The sequence below is a fragment of the Gekko japonicus genome, unplaced genomic scaffold (genome assembly GCF_001447785.1).
Source record: "Gekko japonicus isolate JY-2015 unplaced genomic scaffold, Gekko_japonicus_V1.1 scaffold838, whole genome shotgun sequence".
Taxonomy (NCBI): Eukaryota; Metazoa; Chordata; class Lepidosauria; order Squamata; family Gekkonidae; genus Gekko; species Gekko japonicus.
In genome coordinates this window covers 734097-750740 of record NW_015177034.1, presented here as the reverse complement: position 1 = coordinate 750740, position 16644 = coordinate 734097, and the positions used below count along the sequence as shown (strand labels likewise).

General features: G+C 56.2%; 1 protein-coding gene across 1 annotated transcript in view; it reads left to right on the top strand.

The window, feature by feature from the left end:
- CPSF1 (cleavage and polyadenylation specific factor 1) overlaps positions 1–16644 on the top strand; it is a gene marked incomplete at its 5' end in the record, with an annotated part of 46937 nt that overhangs the window by 18637 nt on the left and 11656 nt on the right. The window contains 12 exons of the mRNA XM_015427956.1: positions 1803–1944; positions 2133–2311; positions 3703–3839; positions 5434–5608; positions 5700–5906; positions 8945–9034; positions 9171–9314; positions 9732–9884; positions 11229–11345; positions 12577–12667; positions 14036–14120; positions 16129–16270. Coding sequence (XP_015283442.1) covers positions 1803–1944; positions 2133–2311; positions 3703–3839; positions 5434–5608; positions 5700–5906; positions 8945–9034; positions 9171–9314; positions 9732–9884; positions 11229–11345; positions 12577–12667; positions 14036–14120; positions 16129–16270 — 1662 coding nt within the window. The remainder of the gene's footprint in view (positions 1–1802; positions 1945–2132; positions 2312–3702; positions 3840–5433; positions 5609–5699; positions 5907–8944; positions 9035–9170; positions 9315–9731; positions 9885–11228; positions 11346–12576; positions 12668–14035; positions 14121–16128; positions 16271–16644) is intronic.

Sequence of the window (16644 nt, the reverse complement as noted above, 5' to 3'; positions counted from 1 at the left end):
TTCTCCACGTCCCGGCTTTCGAGCAAACTCTTTCCCGCCCCTTCTGCGCGCAGGCAACCTGGCGAAGCTGGCGCTTTTCTTCTGGCACTGCAGGTCACAGATGTGCTCAGTGAGCCCAGCCAAAAAAAAGGGGGGGGAGCCTTGTCGGCGTACCGACCTCAGTGCAGCACAGAAGTTGCGTCCCACGGCCCGAGAAGCGCGCCCAGCTGCGCACCCCGATGGCGGGAGGGGGACGGACAAAAGGCACCCATAGGGCCCGATCCAGCCCGAGTGAAGCCTGTCTGGGGGCAGACCGAAGCGGGTATCCTCGGAAGCCTCCCCAAGGAAGCCTGCGCGTCAGGGCTGCGCTGTTCAGCAGCGATCCTCCCGGAATACAACGTGCACACCCACATCTCTGCCAGCCATTCCCACCAGGAGGCCTTCTCCCTCCCTCCCTCCAGTTCCGGCGGGCGCGTCTGGGCCGGGCCTCCAGTCCTGGAAGGAAGGGCTCCTCTCGGCCACACTTCCACCTGAACCCCGGCAAAGCCCTGGCGAAGCGTTGAGAAGCTGCTTGCGAAGCTGGGAAGCCAGACATGGAAGCGGGACGGAGCTCAATCCCGGGCCGGCCTGGGGCCAACCGAGGGCCACTCCTGCCTTGTCGTTGGTTTCCCTCGCGCGTGTCCCTATGGCTTCGGGTGCACACCTGTGTTCCTCCTCCCCACTTTTCCGGTCGAGTCTGGCTCCTCTGGGTCTACTCGAGAGAGCAGAACACGTCGGGGGGGACACACCCCCCCGCAGTGACAGGGACAAACAAGGGACACAGACGACGACCGCAAGGAAGCAGCCCGGAAAGACCCCCGCCTTCCCTGAAGCACTCCATGGCCATTCGCAGGGCCTGCAGGGGGAAAAGAGCGGCAGCGCGAGGGGGGCCGTTCCCGGACCACACCGGGATCCGCGGGGAAGCAGAAGCAAAACAAGCGGCGGGTCCCGCCCGGAACACGAGGAGCAGAGCGGCAGCTGGATAAGCCGCTTAGGCTCGGGCCGCGAGTTCCAATCACGCATTTCCCTTCCCTTGGCCAGTCTCCCACCACCAACACCCTGCGCACAATCCCAGTGGCGTCGGTCAGGGGGGCGCGGGCGGCGCCGGCAGAGGCTTGCAAACTTTCCGCCCCGACCAAGAGAAGGAGAAGCCCCTCCTGGCGGCCCCCCCGGCCCCAGCTCCGTCTCAGGCGCGTCTCCTCGCGAGGAGCTAGCTCACCCGCTCACCTCGGCCAAGAAGGGCTCCATCGCGGCAGTGGTGGCGTCCTCCTCCCCCCCTGGCGCTCCAGCCGTGGCCATCCGGCGGTTTCCCCCTGCAGGCGGCGACTCCCGGGCGGGCTTTGTCCCTGGCAGTGGCTGCGCCAGCACGTGGCCGGGCGCCTCCCACCCACGGCTCCCCCTGCTTGCTGCCTGGCCGGCCGGCTGTGCTCCCAAACCCAGCCGGGTGAGACAGGGCTGGCTGCTGGGAGCAGGGGGCGGGGCTTGGTCATGTGACCGCCCCGACCCCTGGGCTGGTCACTCCCGGAGCGGGGCTCCAGAGAGCTCCGGCCCCATGAGAGGGCTGCTCATAAATATTCTTGTCCCCTACCTGAACTTGTGTCTGAGACAAAACAGTGTCTGGATGGGTCAGTCACCAGGCATTTTGTCTCCAGCTTCATGTTTGGATCTTGCTATGTTCAGTAAAGGCACACAAACGTTGATGTGTTTCCAAGCCCGAATGGGAGTGCCAGTTCTCTGCTGACCTTCACGTTGCCTCCCCTTCCCCCCGGTTTTTGCCTCTTCAGATTCTACAGACTGGCCAGGAGATCATGGAGCTGGATACGAGCGGCTTTGCCACGCAGGGGCCCACCGTGTATGCCGGCAACATTGGCGAGAACCGCTACATCGTCCAGGTGTCTCCCTTGGGCATCCGCCTGCTGGAAGGCGGTGAGTGCTGCCGGGCGCTCCGGCGCTGCCTTCAGGGTGCCTCTTCCGTGAGGGAGCGCCTGTCCCGCAAAGCGAGCCAGTGGGAAAAGAGAGCGGGGGGGGGAGGACATAAACTGGGTTAAGAACATAAGAAGAGAAGCCAGTGTTGGATCAGGCACCAACACTGTGGCTCTGACTGTGCCTCGCAGTGAACCAGCTGCACTTCATCCCCGTGGATCTCGGCTCGCCGATTGTGCACTGCGCTGTGGCCGACCCCTATGTGGTCATCATGAGCTCCGAGGGGCAGGTGACGATGTTTGTGCTGAAGAGCGACACCTACGGGGGCCGGACGCACCGCCTCACCTTGCAGAAGCCGCAGCTGCACCACGTGAGTAAGGGGCTTCGAGCACGTGGAGGAGCTGGTCGTAATCACTGCTGAGGGGCGGGGAGGCGTCTTTCTCGATGCTGCTCGGCATTGCGCATACCTGTCAGGCTCCTTAGTCAGGTCACACCACACAGGGCTTCAGAAGAAGATAACTGCTTTATTAGTGCCTCCGGTACTAAAGAACACGTGTACAGCTTGTGTCAGGAATGGCCGTCAGTATACGGGCCTCTGACTTATAGTGAAATCAAACATCCTCCCCTGGAAGCATAAGCCAATAGATACGTTTCGCGCGCGCAGCAAGGCAAGCAGGTAAAGCTTAAAAACCGTTAACTTTCCCAGCCGTGTAAACTGCAGCTGGAACGTCTACAAGGCCAAGCATAAGATAGCGCACAGTTAGCTGAGCAGGAGTGAGCTGGGAACGAGAAGGAGGGTACCCCTCCACATTCCAGATCTATGACAGGGCTACCTGACAATACCAGGGCTTTTGGTCACACTGAGCAGGTGCAGCCTTTGGCATGTGGCGCAGATGTTAGCATCTGAAACACCTATGTTTTTAAAAAGGTGTCTACCCTGTATGCTCCTGCCAACCTAGCAGTTCGAAAGCAAGAAACTGCAAGTAGATAAATAGGTACCACTTCAGTGGGAAGGTAACAGCGTTCCGTGCGCCATGGTGTTTAGTCATGCCGGCCACATGACCATAGAAACGTCTTCGGACAGCGCTGGCTCTTCGGCTTGGAAAGGGAGATGAGCACCGCAACCCTAGAGTCGGATTCGACTGGCTTTTGAGCAAGGGAACCTTTACTACCCTGTATGATTGGTTGCAGAGGAAACATCTTTCCAGACTGCAGAGGGTTTTTTTTTGGGGGGGGGTGGACCCCTTTGCATGGACCAGTGTTCCCTCTAAGCTGAACTTGTGTGAGCTAGCTCGCAGTTTTTTAGCCTCCGGCTCACAGATTTCTGTCTCAGCTCAGGAAGAATGGCTCCAGAGCAAACTAATTGATGCAGCAGCCCAATCGCTCGCTCACAGCTTTAATGCCAGTAGCTCACAGAGTAGAATTTTTGCTCACAAGATTCCACAGCTTAGAGGGAGCGTTGGCATGGGCCCCTCTACGTCCCTTTAAGTAAATAACACAGAGCACAGGCAAATTTGCTTGAATGGCACAGATTATTTTGCATTCAGCTCTGTATTTACGTGTTTTAGAAAGAGAAAATTGAGCTTCCTTGACATTCGGGGTGTGACCTCACCTGTGCAGGTGCTGGCGAAGTGGGACGACGGGCTTAAAAGCTGAGGTTCCTCTTGGGTATCAGATGCTGCATCCGATTCCACCCAGCTCAGCTTGCGTGGGAATCCACCCATCCCGTGCTGATCCGCTGTTTCCTTGTCTCCTCGCTAGCAATCGAAGGTGATTGCGCTCTGTGTGTATCGGGACGTCAGCGGCATGTTCAGCACCGAGAGCCACTCGTCCAGCTCGCGGGATGAGCTTTCCTTGAGGAGCCAGTCGGAGTCCGAGACACCCATCCAAGACATCAGGTGGGGCAATTTAGAGCGCTGCCTTCTTGGGGTCAGGTGTGACAGTTGAGTGCAGCTGAGAGGAGGTAGGAGAGAAGGGCAGGGCCTCGTTTTCTTAGATTCTGGGTGAGTCGCCAGGTCTCTGGGATTGATGGAAGCCGCAGGGTAAAGAACACCGTCGCGAGGTCATTCATCTATCCCAGGGGTCCCAGTCATTTTAATCCGAGAGGCACCTTTGGAATTCTGACTCAGGGTGGTAGGCTCAACCACAACATGGCTGCCGTGGGAGGCGGAGCCAACCCCAAAGTGGCTACCACACGAGGCGGAGCCACACACAGTGGAAACCCAAGTGTAGGGTGCACAAATAATAGTAATTTTAAAAAATACACTCTGTAAAAAGAGTGTGTGAGAGAATAAAATCGACATTCTGGCAGCACCTGCAGCTAAACTAATATTGATTTTGCACAGCCAATCAGAAGGCCTGCTGGGCAGGAAGTCCCCCCCCGACCCCACCCTAGTTCTAAAAACGCTTTGCAGGCACCATGGTGTCCACGGGCACCGTGTTGGGGGCCCCCTGATCTATTCACTGATCCTTGCAGTAGGGGAGGAGGTTGGATCTATACCCCCATGGCCCTTCACTACCTTGGGAGCTGCGGTGGCTCAAGTGGTTAAGATGCTGAACTTGCAGGCTTTGGAAGGTCGGTGCTTCAGCAGTTCGAGACCCGAGTGTGCCACATGACGGAGTGAGCGCCCGTCTCTGGTTCCAGCTCCTGCCAACCTAGCAGTTCGAAAGCAAGAAATTGCAAGTAGATAAATAGGTACCGCTTCGGTGGGGAGGTAACAGCCTTCCGTGCGCCTCGGTGTCTAGTCATGCCGGCCACATGACCACGGAAACGTCTTCGGACAGCGCTGGCTCTTCGGCTTTGAAACAGAGATGAGCACCGCAACCCTAGAGTCGGACTCGACTGGCTTTCGAGCAAGGGAACCTTTACCTTTACCTTCACTACCCGAAGGAGTCTCAGAGCGGCTCACAAACTCCTTTCCCTTCCCCTCCCCACGACAGACACCCTGTGAGCAATGCTCCCTCTAAGCTGTCGAGTCTTGTGAGCAAAAATTCTACTTTGTGAGCTACTGGCATTAACGTCGTGAGCGAGCGATTTGGCTACGGCATCAATTAGTTTGCTCTGGAGCCATCCTTCCTGAGCGAAGGCAAAAATGTGTGAGCTGGAGGCTAAAAGACCGTGAGCTAGCTCACACTAACTCAGCTTAGAGGGAACACTGCCTGTGAGGTAGGTGGGGCTGAGAGAGCTCTCAGGGAAACTGCCCTTTTCAAGAACTGCTCCGACAGACTTGGTCAAGGTCATCCAGCAGCTGCGAATGGAGGAGTGGGGAATCAAACCCGGTTCTCCCAGATTAGAGTCCGTGCACTTAACCAAACTGGTGTCGTGGTTCAGTCCTGGAGCCTTTTCCAGTCCCAGGCGTCTGCCCCGAAGCACGGGTTCCGCCTCTTTCCCAGTCTGCAGCTGGGCGATACAGCCTTGAGCCCTGCATGCCTAGATTAGCCTTTGCAGCAGACGGGGGCCTTCCCAACGGAGCTGTTTCCCATCTGCCGCAGCAACACGGTGGACGACGAGGAAGAGATGCTCTACGGGGACTCCAGCTCGCTGTTCAGCCCCGCCAAGGAGGAGCCCCGCCGCTGCAGCCTGCCGTCGGCCGATAGGGACCCCCACCAGTACAAGGTGGAACCCACACACTGGTGCGTGCTGGTGCGGGAGAACGGCGCCATGGAGGTAAGGCCTGGACGGTGCCCCAGGGGGGAGGGGGCCACTCCGCTGGGTCCCAGCTGGGCTGCTAGTGCCCGCGTCTCTCTCCCTGCTGCAGATCTACCAGCTGCCCGACTGGCGCCTGGTCTTCCTCGTGAAGAACTTCCCCATGGGGCAGCGGGTGCTGGTGGACAGCTCCTTCGGGCAACCGGCCACCCAGGGCGAGGCCAAGAAGGAAGAGGTGGTGCGCCAGACCGAGATGCCGCTGGTGAAGGAAGTGCTGCTGGTGGCCCTGGGGAACCGGCAGAGCCGCCCGTACTTGCTGGTGAGCCCCGGGACTCGGCCCTCCTGCTAGAGTAGGAGAAACGACGGCTGAGGGGTGACATGATCGAGGTTTACAAGATTATGCGTGGGATAGGGCAGGTGGAGAAAGAGGTACTTTTCTCCCTTTCTCACAAGACAAGAACTCCTTGTGGGCACTCCATGAAATTGCTGAGCGGTCGGGTTAGAACAGATAAAAGGAAGTCCTTCTCCACCCAAAGAGTGATTAACATGTGGAATTCACTGCCACAGGAGGTGGCGGCGGCTACAAGCATGGACAGCTTCAAGAGGGAATTAGATAAGCATATGGAGCAGAGGTCCATCAGTGGCTATTAGCCACAAGGTATAAATAGGGACTCTTGGTCTGGGCCAAGGGATGCTCTGTATTCTTGGTGCTTGGGGGGGGGGGCAACAGTGGGAGGGCTTCTAGTGTCCTGGCCCCACTGCTGGACCTCCTGATGGCCCCTGGTATTTTTGGCCGCTGTGTGACACAGAGTGTTGGACTGGATGGGCCCACTGGCCTGATCCAACATTGGCTTCTCTTATGTTCCTATGTTCTTAGTAGTCCCCTAGTCCAAGCAAGTCACAGGGACACAGGAAGCTGGCTTGTACAGAATCAGAGCTTCTTGGTCCATCAGGATCAGAATTGTCTACTCAGGCTGGCAGCAGCTGTCCAGGGTCTCGGGCCGAGGCCTTTCCCATCGCCTGCTGGAGGTGCTGCTGGGGATTGAACTTGGGACCTCCTGCGTGCAAAGCTGAGGCTCTGTCGCTAAGCTGTAGTCTTTCCTCCTGAAGTCAGGTAGCAGCCATTGAAACATGCCATCCTCTTCACGAGCTGAGCTGCCGCTCTCAAGGGCTGGCGTTACAAGAGGAGTCCAGCCCCGTCTGCACCCAGGAAAGCTGAGCCGTAAACTTTCCTTTCGCTTTTCCCTACGCAGAGTTGAGAGGGGCGAGTTGCTATGGACCCCCGGCCAGGGCCCCTTTCCTGAAGAAACTTGGGCGGCTTCTGGTCTCTCCCGAGGCCCGTCTTCTCCCACACGCTCAGCAACGACCTCGCGGGGAGGAGGGACGGGAGACCTTCACCATCTTCTGGCCTCTCTGACTGCAGGGCCCTGGGTTTTGTTTTTTCCTGTGTTCTGGTCTGTCTTCCACCTCCTCGGGAGGAGCCTGCCACAATTATATTGGGGAGGAGCTTTTAGAGAGCCAGGGTGGCATAGTGGGTAGAGCAGGGCTCCCCAACCCTTTTGAGCCTGTGGGCACCTTGGGAATTCTGACACAGGGTGGGGGGGCACAACCACAAAGTGACTCCAGCAGGGAGGTGGAGTCACACACACAGAGGGCAGGGGGGGAAGGAGAAGAAGAGGAGGAGGAGGAGAAGTAGAAGAAGAGATTGGACTTCTATCCCGCCGTTCACAGAGTCTCAGAGCGGCTTACAAACTCCTTTCCCTTCCCTTCCCCACAACAGACACCCTGTGAGGTAGGTGGGGCTGAGAGAGCTCTTTTGAGAACTGCCGAGAGAACAGCTCCAAGAGAGCTTGTGACTGACCCCAGGTCACCCAGCTGGCTGCACGTGGAGGAGTGGGGAATCGAACCCGGCTCTCCCAGATTAGATTCCGTGCTCTTAACCACTACACTGAGCAGAAAAGGGGGCTAAGAGGAGGAAAAGAGAATAAAACCAACACTGTGGCGGCAGCTGCCGCTGGAACATTACTTTCATCTGCCCAGTCAGCCAATCAGAAACCCTGCTGGGCCAGGTGCCTGACTTGGCCCCACCCACTCTCTGAAAACACTTGGTGGGTGGCAGGAAAGGTGTTGGCAGGCGCCCAAGGGTACCACATTGGGTATTCCTGGGCTAGAGGAGTGTCAGGTTCAAATTCCCGCTCTGCCATGGAAGCTCGCGGGGAGACCCTGGGCCCATCACCCTCTCTCAGCGTCACCCACCTCCCAGAGTTGTTTGTGAGTAGTGTTCCCTCTAAGCTGAGTTAGTATGAGCTAGCTCACAGTTTTTTAGCCCCCAGCTCACACATTCTTGTCTTCGCTCAGGAAGAACGGCTCCAGAGCAAACTAATTTATGCAGTAGCTCACTCACGACTTTAAGGCCAGTAGCTCACAAAGTAGGATTTTTGCTCACAAGACTCCACAGCTTGGAAGGGAGCATTGGTTGTGAGGATAAAATGGAGGACAGGAGAGCAATGTAAGCCAGTTTGGTGTAGTGAAGTGCACAGGCTCTAATCTGGTTGAACTTGGTTTGATTCTCCACTCGTCCACTTGCACCTGGCTGGATGACCTTGGGCAAGCCACAGTTCTCTCAGAGCTGTCCTTGAAAAAGAGCAGTTTCTGTCAGAGCTCTCTCAGCCCCACCCACCTCCCAGGGTGTCTGTTGTGGGGAGGGGAAGGGAAAGGGGTTTGTCAGCCACTCTGAGACTCCTTTGGGGAGTGGAGGGCGGGGTATAAATCCAATCTCTTCTTCTTCTCAGCGTCTTTGGTTCCCTGCTGGGGAGAAAGGTGGGGTGTAAATGAAGGGAATGAAGATGCTCTTCAGGTCAGCCTCCTGGGCCTCCAGGGACCAGTGTTCCCCCTAAGCTGAGTCGGTGTGAGCTAGCTCCCAGTTCTTTAGCCTCCGGCTCACACATTTTTGCCTTGGCTCAGGAAGGACGGCTCCGGAGCACACTGATTTACATAGCAGCCAAATCACCTGCTCACCACTTTTATGTCGGCAGCTCAGAAAGTAGACTTTCTGCTCACAGGACACCACAGCTTAGAGGGAGCACTGTTAGGGACCCCTCTCTGTGTTCTCAGAGGGGAGAGACGTTGGCTCTGTGCCGGCACCGGGGTGCTTCTGGGGGCCTGTGCGGAAGCAAAAAGGCGTTGGAATGCCCTGAAGCCTTCCTTCTTGGTGGGTGTTCTGTTCCCTTCCCTTTGAACGCACTTTGAACGCCAGCGCTCCGCTGCAGCCCCCCAGCCCAGCGAGTCCCTGCCCGCAAGCAGGAGAGCGTAAGGGAGACGGGGAACCAAACCTTTTTCCCCTCTTCGTCTTGGCAGGTTCACGTAGATCAGGAGCTGCTCATCTACGAAGCCTTTAACCACGACTCGCAGCTGGCCCAGACCAACCTGAAAGTGCGCTTCAAGAAGGTAAGGGCACACACACACCCCCGGCGCTCCAGCGTGCCCCCGGGCCTCCCCTCTTCCCAGGACAGCCCCCCCGGCTGAGGTCCACCAGCCCTTCGCGCCTGCCGCTCACGGCCACCCTTTGCCTTCTCCCGACCAGGTCCCCCACAACATCAACTTCCGAGAGAAGAAGCCCAGGCTGTCCAAAAAGAAGACGGAGAGCTCTGGCGGGGAGGAGTCAGGGGCCGGCCGGGGACGGGTGGCCCGCTTCCGCTTCTTCGAGGATATCTACGGCTACTCCGGGGTGAGGCTTTCGCCGGAGGTGGGGTGGCGGGTGGCAAGGGCACAGCATCAAGTGGACTGGAGGCACTTTGTGGAGGGGGCAGGTGTGGGGAAGCTTGTCTGGGGTGGGAAGGTGTGGGGAAGCTTGTCCGTGTTTCTTGGGGAAGGAGGGGCGCTGACCCGTGTTCCCTCTAAGCCGTGGAGTCTGGTGAGCAAAAATTCTACTTTGTGAGCGACTGGCACTAAAGGGGTGAGCGAGCAATTTCGCTGCTGCATAAAATTAGTTTGCTCTGGAGCCCCCTCCTTCCTGAGCTGAGACAAAAAAATGTGTGAGCCGGAGGCTAAAGAACTGTGAGCTAGCTCACACTCACTCAGCTTAGAGGGAACACTGGTGCTGACTTCTACGGGCCCGAATCAGGTGTTTGCTTTCTCCTTCCAGGTGTTTATCTGTGGCCCCTCTCCCCACTGGCTGCTGGTGACCTCTCGGGGGGCCCTGCGCCTGCACCCCATGACCATCGATGGCCCCATTGAGTCCTTTGCCCCTTTTCACAACGTCAACTGCCCCAAGGGCTTCCTCTACTTCAACCGGCAGGTACGCAGCCCCTGAGGGACGTTGCCCCGCCCTATTAAAGGTAAAGGCTTCCCTTGCTCGAAAGCCAGTCGAATCCGACTCTAGGGTTGCGGTGCTCATCTCCGTTTCCAAGCCGAAGAGCCAGCACTGTCTGAAGACTTTTTCCGTGGTCATGTGGCCGGCACGACTAAACACCAAGGCGCACAGAACGCTGTTCTCTTCCCGCCCAAGCGGTACCGATTTATCCACTTGCAGTTTCTTGCTTTCGAACTGCTAAGTTGGCAGGAGCCGGGGCCAGAGACGGGAGCTCACTCTGTCATGCAGCACACTCGGGTCTCGAACTGCTGCACTACCGACCTTCCACAGCCTGCAGTTCAGCGTCTCAACCACTGAGCCACCCTCCCTATTACTTGCTGCTTTACTTCTTTAATAACAATTGCGTGCTGTAACGTTGCAACAGACACATGGCGAACCCAGGATTGTGGGGTTTTCAAGGCCAGAGGTGAGCAGAGGTGGTCTTGCGTTGGTGAACATAAGAAGATGAGGGAAGCCAATGTTGGATCAGACCAGTGGCCAGAAATACCAGGGACCATCAGGAGGTCCACCAGTGGGGCCAGGACACCAGAAGCCCTCCCACTGTTGACCCCCCCAAGCACCAAGAAGACAGAGCATCATTTGCCCCAGACCGAGAGTTCCTATCTATACCTTGTGGCTAATAGCCCCTGATGGACCTCTGCTCTATATAAGAACATAAGAGACGCCAATGTTGGATCAGGCCAAATGGCCCATCCAGTCCAACACTCTGTGTCACACAGTGGCCAAAAAGACCAGAAGACTAGAAAAAAGACTAGAAGCCCTCCCACTGTTGCCCCCCCCCCAAGCACCAAGAAGACAGAGCATCCCTTGCCCCAGACCGAGACAATCAATCACCCCCCCCCTTTGCCCCCCCCCCCCCCAGCCACCAAGAATACAGACCATCCCTTGCCCCTGACAGAGAGTCCCTATCTCTACCTTGTGGCTAATAGCCACTGATGGACCTCTGCTCTAGATGTTTATCTAATTCCCTCTAGAAGCCATCCATGATTGTAGCCGCCACCACCTCCTGTGGCAGTGAATTCCGTGTGTTAATCACTCTTTGGGTGAAGAAGGACTTCCTTTCATCCGTTCTAACCCGACCGCTCAGCCATTTCATGGCGTGCCCACGAGGTCTCCCGCTTTGTCCTTTAAGTAGTGTTGATTCATCTCCTGCCACATTTCTGTGCCTGAGGCAGCCTGCTGTGTGCCCTGGCTGCACTGGGATGGGTTGGGGGGACTCAGTGGGGGGCATTATGAACAACGAAGACCCGCTGGTGTTTTGTGCTGCAGGGGGAGTTGCGCATCAGTGTCCTGCCTGCCTACCTGTCCTATGATGCGCCGTGGCCCGTCCGGAAGATTCCCCTGCGCTGCACTGTGCACTACGTGGCCTACCATGTCGAGTCCAAGGTGCGTTGCCTATTACTCTGCGCGTTGTCTATTACTGGGAACTCTGCGTTATGTTACGTACAATGCTTCCTCTAAGCTGTGGAGTCTTGTGAGCAAACATTCTACTTTGTGAGCTCCTGGCATGAAAGTTGTGAGCGAGCGATTTGGCTGCAGCAGCAATTAGTTTATTCTGGAGCCCTCCTTCCTGAGCTAAGACAAATATCTGTGAGCTGGAGGCTAAAAAACGGTGAGCTAGCTCACGCTCACTCAGCTTAAACACTGGTTACGTAGGCTGTCTTCTTCCAGAACTACAAGCACAACTCTCTTTCGTGGACAAAAGAACAAAGTGTTCTGTGCAGATCTGGCATCTCGGGTGTTATCTGGGGTGCCAATCAGGAGCTCGCTGCAGGGTGTTCTAAGCGTGTTCCTCGTTGGCTCAATGGCCTGTCCCCCTTACTTTAATTAATTAATTAATGGATTGATTCGATTTATATCCCGCCCTCCTTGTGTAGCAGGCTCAGGGCAGCTTTTCTCTTGCTCGAAAGCCAGTCGAGTCCGACTCTAGGGTTGCGGTGCTCATCTCTGTTTCAAAGCCAAAGAGCCAGCGCTGTCCAAAGACGTTTCCGTGGTCATGTGGCCGGCATGACTAAACACCAAGGCGCACGGAATGCTGGTACCTTCCCACTGAAGTGGTACCTATTTATCTACTTGCAATTTCTTGCTTTCGAACTGCTAGGTTGGCAGGACCTGGAACCAGAGACGGGAGCTCACTGCATCATGTGGCGCACTTGGGTCTCGAACTGCTGAACTACCGACCTTCTGCAGCCTGCAGTTCAGCGTCTTAACTACTTGAGCCACCGCAGCACCTTCAGGGCAGCTTACAGTAGGCTAAAATACGTTAAAAAACAGATGCATTGAGACAATGCAATAACGTAGTATGCAAGAAATCGCAATCATCAATACATATAAATACATATAAAAAGATAAAATGCTGATGGCGGTAGCATCCCATAGGGTCGAATTACACTGGCTGTTGTTATTCAGGTTAACAGAGAGGGCCTTAACAGTTCAGATGTTAACCATTCAGATGTTATCGGTACGTAGTCAGTGGTCAGTGGCGGCTCCTAATCGAAGGCCTGGCGGAAGAGCTCTGTTTTACAGGCCCTGCGGAACTGTGGGAGGTCCCGCGGGGCCCTGATGTCTTCCGGGAGCTCATTCCACCAGTATGGAACAGATTTGCTTATCCCGACAGGTCTACGCCGTGGCCACCAGCATCAACAACTCTTGCAGTAGGATCCCTCGCATGACAGGAGAGGAGAAGGAATTCGAGACCATCGAGCGAGGTACGTGAGTTTGCGCAGAGCCATTTCGTTGATTTAGATGTTTATGCCCCGGTGTTCTGCCTGGTGGGAACCCAAAGTACCTTATAAAGGGTGTTCCCCCCCCCCCCAATTTCATCCGGTGAGGCAGGTTAGGGTGACAAGGACAAGGCTAAAGCCAACCAAACAAGGCTGCCAATAGCGTACCGGATTCACTTCAAAGTGCTGGTTCTTACCTTTAAAGCCCTAGATGGCCAGGGTCCGGCATACCTTTCCCCATATGTTCCCCCAAGGGCACTACGGTTGGGGGCCCTTCATCTTTTGGTTACCTCGGGCCCCAGGGACGTCAAATTCGTGGCAACCAGGGCCAGGGCCTTTTTGGTGGCGGCTCCTACCTGGTGGAGGAGATCCGGGCCCTGCGGGACCTTGCGCAGTTCCGCAGGGCCTGCAAGACGGAGCTCTTCCGCCAGGCCTTTGAGTAGGAGCCGCTGCCGCCACTATACCACCAGCGCACCACCACCACAAAGGTGTGGATACCATCAGGGTGCTAGACGGCCCTGGGACGAAGACTGGATGGCAGAGTCGCTTTGGAGCTTACGTCATTGTTCTGGGTCTATCTTGCCAGAACCCGTCTTGGAATCATGGACGTTTGGAGCACCAGCACTTTACTGTATTATTGTGTTGTTTAATCTTGTTTTTAACTGTTTTAAGCACGGCCTTGAGCCCTAATCGTTAGCCGCGCTGGAGGGCGGGATATAAATCAAATAATAAATAAAAATAAAAATTAAAAAAAAACCTCAGTGGCAGAGCCGGCATTCGAACCTGGGCCTGCCAGATCATAGTGTGCCGCTCTCACCACTACATCACACTGCCTCTCTTGTCTGGGAAGCCCAACTGCAGAGTCATTCCTGGTGGAGTTTTTGCTCCATCCTGGCCCTGCTGGTGGACCTCCTGATGGCCCCTAGGTTGACACAGTGTGTTGGACTGGAGGGGCCACTGGCCTGATCCAACATTACTTCTCTTACGTTCTTATGTTATCCGTCTTCTTGGTGCTTGGGAGGCAAGGGTGGGAGGTCTCTGGAGTTCTGGCCCCACTGGTGGACCCTCTGATGGCCACTGTGTGACACAGAGTATTGGACTGGAGGGGCCATTGGCCTGATCCAACATGGCTCCTCTTATGTTCCTAACCTGTTATGCCCCTTTCAGTCAGGAAGAGCCTTTGGCATCAGGGGTTTCCCGTTGTGCTGGCCATGTCTTGAGGCTGGTTCCTGAGAAGCAGGCAAAGTGGGTTTCCCCTTCAGTGGCCTTTCCCCCTTGACCCCAATCTGCTGAAGGGGGGTGCCCCTTGGCGTGTGAGCTCAGCCCCCTCCCCCTTCTTCTCCCCATCACCAGATGACCGCTACATCCACCCTCTGCAGGAGGCCTTTTCCATTCAGCTGATCTCTCCGGTGAGCTGGGAGACCATCCCCAATACCAGGTGAGAAGCACTGGAGGGCCGGGCGCGGGGCAGCCAGATCCCGTCTCCAGCAGCCTCTGTGCTCTCCCTGGGACGGGAGGAGACAGGGCTGAGGACAGCCTGGCACTGGGTACGGCACCCGGGATGGGTGGGAACAGCAGCCGGGTGGGCTCACTGCCCTGGGGTGACTGGGCAGGGCAGAGAGTCACTCAGCGGGCGTCAGAGAGGGCCAGAGGAGGAGGAGAGTTTCTCTCCGCTGCAGCTGAAGATGAGGCCCGGAGCCAGTGATGCTGTGAGAGCCAGTCTGGTGTGGTGGTGAAGTGCGCGGACTCTAATCTGGGAGAACCAGGTTTGATCCCACACCACTCCTCCACTTGCACCTGGCTGGATGGCCTTGGGCAAGCCATAGTCCTGATAAGAGCTGTCCTTGAAAAAGAGCCGTTTCTGTCAAGAGCTCTCTCCGCCCCACCCGCCTCACAGGGGGTCTGTTGTGGGGAGGGGAAGGGAAAGGAGTCTGTGAGCCGCTCTGAGACTCCGAGTGAAGGGCGGGGGATAAATCCAATCTCCTTCTCCTCCTCCTCCTCCTCCTCTTCTTCTTCGACAGTTCTCCCAGAGCTCTCTCAGCCCCACCTACCTCGGAGTCACTGTCTGTTGTGGGGAGGGGAAGGGAAAGGAATTTGACAGCCGCTCTGAGACTCCCTTGGGTAGTGAAGGGTGGGGTATAAATCCAATCTTCTCTTCTTCTTCTTCTAAATATTATTATTTAGTCATCACCTTTTCGGAGGTATCATCTGCTTTGCGGCCTTGGTGCACAAGGCTGTGTTTGATCAACAGTTTTGCAACACGAAGCAAAGGAAATGCAAAAAAGGTGCACATCAGCAGAGTGGGACTTTATCCCCTCCCCCATTCCACCGAAGCCCCAAATACTGGTCCGGGGGATGAAGGATCCCTGGGGACGTCGTGAATCAGGGGTATGCAGCGCAAGAGGGAAACCGGTGAAAAGGCCTCCCCTTCCCAAGCGTTGGAGAATTTCTGTGGGATCCAAGCTGTTAAGGACGCCATTGCTTACACACACACACACACACACACACACACACACACACACACACACTGAATAATGCACTTTCAATGCACTTTGCAACTGGCTTTTACGGTGCGAAATGGCAAAATCCGTCTGCAAATGATTGCTTAAGTGGATTGAAAGTGTATTATTCAGTGTGGTGTTGTTGTAGTAACCAATGTTCCCTCTAAGCTGTGGAGTCTTGTGAGCAAAAATTCTACTTTGTGAGCTACCAGCATTACAGTTGTGAGCGAGCGATCTGGCTGCTGCATAAATTAGTTTGCTCCAGAGCCCTCCTTCTGGAGCTGACACAAAAATGTGTGAGCCAGAGGCTAAAAAAAAGTGAGCTAGTTCACACTAACTCAGCTTAGAGGGAACACTGGTTGTAACCCTCATAAGCGCTCCTGAGCAAATGCTCCCTCTAAGCTGTGGTGTCTTGTGAGCAAAACATCTACTTTGAGCTGCCGGCATTGAAGCTGTGAGCGAGCGATTGGGCTGCTGCATCAGTTAGTTTGCTCTGGAGCCCCCCTCCTTCCTGAGCCGGGACAAAAATGTGTGCGCCGGAGGCTAAGAAACTGAGCTAGCTTACTTTGCTCCTGAGTATTGAAACGCCTGGCAAAGTACAACGGTCTGCCGTGAGGATGCTTTGTGGATCTCACTTGGGGAGGGGGACTTTGGCTGAGAACCCTGACTTCTGTCGGTCTTAATTCCTGCGGACCCTGTTTGTTGAGAGCAGGGGGGGGGGGGGGGGGGGGGGAGTCCCATTTGAAATGTTTTGTTCACTCTCCGTGGTGCTACGATCTTTCTGTTCTCCTGAAGGCCGACACGGCTCCCCTCTGAAGCTATCGTTCACTCCCGTCTCCCAGCTGGTGACTTTGGAAGTCCCCGTGGGAGCTGGGCCGCCTTTGGGAAGGGGGGGGAGAGGTGATGGAAAAGGGCTCTCCCCCGTTGACTTCTCCCCACCCGCAGGATTGACCTGGAGGAGTGGGAGCACGTGACCTGCATGAAGACAGTGGCCCTAAAGAGCGAGGAGACGGTGTCGGGACTGAAGGGCTACATTGCCGTGGGCACCTGCCTCATGCAGGGGGAGGAGGTCACCTGCCGGGGCCGGGTGAGTCAAGCCAGGGGCTGGTGGGCCGGGAGGCAGGGAGTCCCTGCGCTGCTTAGGCTTGTGGGTGTCGTGTTGCTGTCATCATAGGGACTTCCAGGATCATCTAGTCCAAACCCCTGCACAATGCTTGTAAGCAGGGGTCATTTCCTGCAGGAGGTCACAGGAGCGGAGCTCCGGCAGTAAAGAGCCCAGGGGGCGGGCACATGCAACAAGCCCTGCCCCCTGCTCCCAGCAGCCCTCAGTCAGAGCAAGAATCAGCCAGGTAAGCTGCAGAGCCCCCCCCCCCGGCCCCCTGGTCCAAGACAGTCCAGTGGCACCTTTAAGACCAAGTTTTATTCAGGTACAAGCTCTCCCTCCTCTGCGAGGACAGATCT